This window comes from Vanessa atalanta, chromosome 16 (assembly GCF_905147765.1).
Source record: "Vanessa atalanta chromosome 16, ilVanAtal1.2, whole genome shotgun sequence".
In the NCBI taxonomy this organism is placed as follows: domain Eukaryota; kingdom Metazoa; phylum Arthropoda; class Insecta; order Lepidoptera; family Nymphalidae; genus Vanessa; species Vanessa atalanta.
Genome location: NC_061886.1, coordinates 7,754,115 through 7,757,967, shown reverse-complemented (window position 1 = coordinate 7,757,967; position 3,853 = coordinate 7,754,115). Strand labels below are relative to the sequence as shown.

Genomic DNA, 3,853 nt, shown 5'->3' with positions numbered 1-3,853 from the left:
CGTTAGATGGCGTTGAGGAATATTTGAAGGTAAAATTATATAACGAAAATAAATAAACATTCATTAAATAACAAAACATTCAATAAAAAATCTTTTTGATAATTTTAATTTATTAAACTAAAAATGTTTCATTTACAAATGTATAATTTGGTTATATATTATCTGTTTGAATGCTTAAAGTCAATCAAGGCCAAGTCGACTATGGAAATGAAACGTCAAACAAGATTTTAGGTTAAGGATGATGTGTCAACCTATTTGAGTTTTACAAGAAGTAAATAAGGTATAATTTTAATGTAAAGTGGTAATAATTGAATGCATTTCAGTTCACTATACAAATTATAATGGCGGTTGTGATTGAAACTACACTGGGAGATATAACTGTCGATTTGTATTTAGATCAACGACCTGTAACATGTTTAAACTTTTTAAAGCTTTGCAAGATGAAATACTACAATTACAACCTATTTCATACCATACGAAGCGGCTTTATTGCCCAAACAGGGGACCCCAGTGGTGAAGGATCTGGCGGGCAGTCAATATGGGGTATATTAGAAGGGCCTCAAAAAAGATTTTTTTCAGGAGAAAAAATGCCTAAAATTAGACACACTGGAGCTGGCTTACTATCTATGGTAGGTACTGATGACATGATGATAGGTTCTCAATTTTTTATTACACTTGCACCAGATTTAGATTCATTAGATGGAACTCATTGTGTGATAGGAGAAGTAACAGAAGGGCATGAAGTATTAACTAAACTCAATGAAGTAATTTGTGATGAGTCTCACCGTCCATATAGAGATGTAAGAATCACCCATACAGTTGTATTAGAAGATCCTTTCAATGACCCACCTGGCTTAAGAGCCCCATCAAGATCTCCGTCTCCAAGTGCAGAACGTCTAAAAGGTGGAAGAATAGCCCCTGATGAAGAAATTGATGAAACCCAAGGTAAAAGTGCTGAAGAAATACAAGAAATGATTGAAGAAAAGGAAGCCAAAGCTCGAGCTACAATATTAGAGATTGTTGGTGACTTGCCTGATGCTGAAATTGCTCCACCAGAGAATGTATTGTTTGTTTGTAAACTGAATCCTGTCACAACTGATGAAGATCTAGAAATAATATTTAGTCGTTTTGGTACAATAGTAAGTTGTGAAGTAATTAGAGATAAAAAAACGGGGAATTCCTTACAATATGCTTTTATAGAATTTGAAAATAAAAAATCCTGTGAAGATGCTTATTTCAAAATGGATAATGTCTTAATTGATGATAGACGGATTCATGTTGACTTTTCACAATCTGTTTCTAAAATGAGATGGTTAGGTAAGGGAAGAGGTGTACAATATTTTGATGATGATACAAATATGCCTCAACCTAAAAATGAAGTAAAACATAGAGAAAGACATACAGATAAAAGATACAGAATAGAGGATCATGCAATACAAGAAAGACATCATGATAAAAGAGAGAATAAAAGAGACAGGGGTGGGAGATATGACAGAGATAGGAACAATCATAAGCAGCATAGAGATAGAAGTAGGAGTAGATCTAGACAGGATTATTCTCGGGATAGGGCTTCAGAAAGAGGAAATGATAGATATTCCAAAGAAAATGCACAAATTAGAGACAATAAATATAGAGACTCAAATAAGTATGATAATCATAAAAATAATCACTCTAGTTCTCATAAATCAAGATTCTCATCTAATTATAATGATAGGAGGGAAAGTAGCAAATCACCAAGGCGATATAATGACAAATCAGACTATAGAAAACATAATGATAAGAAATATGATAAAAATTCAACCAGTAGTCACAATTCACACAGGATGGAACCTAAACATAGACACTCAAATAATGAAGAAAAGCATAAACAAACTAACCGAGAATATAGGGATGAAAAAAATAAAGTTGATAATGACCAATCAAAAACACCATCACCTGCGATTAAAAACAAAAAAGATAATAAGAGTGATAAAAAGGTAATTAAAAAGCACAGTACAAAGAAGCGTAAGCATTCCACTTCATCATCTGATTCATCAGAAACTAGCTCATCTAGTAGTGAATCTAGTTCTTCGAGTGATAATGATAAGAAGAAAAAGAAATTAAAGAAGAAAAGAAGAAAGCGTTCAACATCAAGCAGCAGCAGTGAAACAAGCAGTAACAGTAGTTCATCAAGTAGCTCAGATTCAAGTGATACTAGCTCAAGTTCTGATAGTAAACATTCTAAAAAAAAACGTAAGAGTAATACCAAAAAGACAGGGAGAAAGACTAAAAAGAAATTATAGGATTTTTTAATCTTGCTATTTAAATTTTGTATTATAATTCAGTACAATAAAATAGCTTTAATACATTTTTTCTGTTGTGCTTTCATCCTACCTATTTCGTATTTTAAAATATGTTGTTTTAGTTGCTGTTTAGCCGGCTGTATCTTATTGTCTTTTGTTTTTTAACATAGTAAATCAATTATAAACACTTCTTATTGTTTGACATTTGATAAAAACCTTCATTTAAATTTAATTTTTATTATTACTATATTCAAATTTAAGGTAGGTATATTTAAACTTATTTATTTGTGTATATTTTTCTTCTAATTAAAATACAACTGATCTGTATTTACTGAATTTTATTTTAATTTTAGTATCGTTATATAATTTAATTTATTTCTGTTTTAGTACGGTTTATTCAATTTATTAGTTATATATTTATTTACTCATTCATTTTTATTTTAAAATTATACTAGCAGTGCCTGCGGATTTATTCGCAGTTATTTTGGTTTGTAACTGTCTTATTGTTACTGAATTAAAATAAAATATTATTGCTGGAAAATCGATCCAACAAATACAGATTTTATCTATTACAAACAAACAAATCCTTATTCATAATATTATTATGTACGACTCGGTCTGCACGATCCACGCTAAAATACTTTTTATTATTATTATAAAACATCCCTCCTATTATAAATAGTGAGTAGTTGTTTTCAATAATTATTATACTTAAATACCATTTAAAATCCCTCTGCCATAATTACTTTAACTTCAATAACATTGCACTTTCATACAAACTACTATTCCCTTCTTTAACTCCAAAAGGGAGTTGATTTCTAAAGATACATTATTAGGATACTTCCACGCCATCTATAGAGCATTTTAAATTTCAAGTCTCTTACTTCAAAAACAGGACTTTCATACAAATTTCCAATCCCCGTATTACCCCTTTAGGAGTGAAGTTTCGTAAAATCCGTTGCGAACGGATGTCTACACCCTAATAAGGAACCAACCTACCAAATTTCAAGTTTGTATGTGTTGTAGTTTGTGACATTTAGTGATTAATGGGTGAGTGGTATTTCGCTTTTACATATACATTATATTTAATTCTGTGGCAATAACTTTGTTTTATAGTTAAGCGAGCAATATTACAACAGACGTGTGAAAAATTGCCTTCATATCTTACCTATTAGCTCCCGAAGCTTGGAATTGAAATATATTTTCGCTATATAAAATGTAAATGTTATGTACGTACAATATTGCAATCTTTAGCGGGGTTTCTTATTTAAATTTTCGTACATCCTTTTATATTACTGCTACGTTGGTCTTATGGCTAGGTTATAAAGGCTGCGGATCCCGAGATCCTAGTTTAAAATCCCTGTAGATATTATACAAAATAATTTGATAATTCCGTCAAAAATTTCTAAGTAGCAGCCTAGGGCTTGAAAGTTGGTAGTCTCGTGCTTTGGAAATCGTATGAACACATTCGTGGTTATTTGACAAATAAATTATACTAAGGTGATTATTTATGTTTATCAATGTTCTAGACTGTTATTATATATATATATATATATATATATTTAGATATA

The 3,853-nt window shown here is 30.5% G+C and overlaps 1 protein-coding gene across 1 annotated transcript; it reads left to right on the top strand.

Moving 5' to 3' along the window:
* Positions 1 to 226: 226 nt before the first annotated feature.
* Positions 227 to 2,499, top strand: LOC125069756 (peptidyl-prolyl cis-trans isomerase sig-7). The gene has a single exon (XM_047679325.1). The coding sequence runs from the start codon at positions 342 to 344 to the stop codon at positions 2,280 to 2,282; it is 1,941 nt and encodes a 646-aa protein (XP_047535281.1). The 5' UTR covers positions 227 to 341; the 3' UTR covers positions 2,283 to 2,499.
* Positions 2,500 to 3,853: the final 1,354 nt, after the last annotated feature.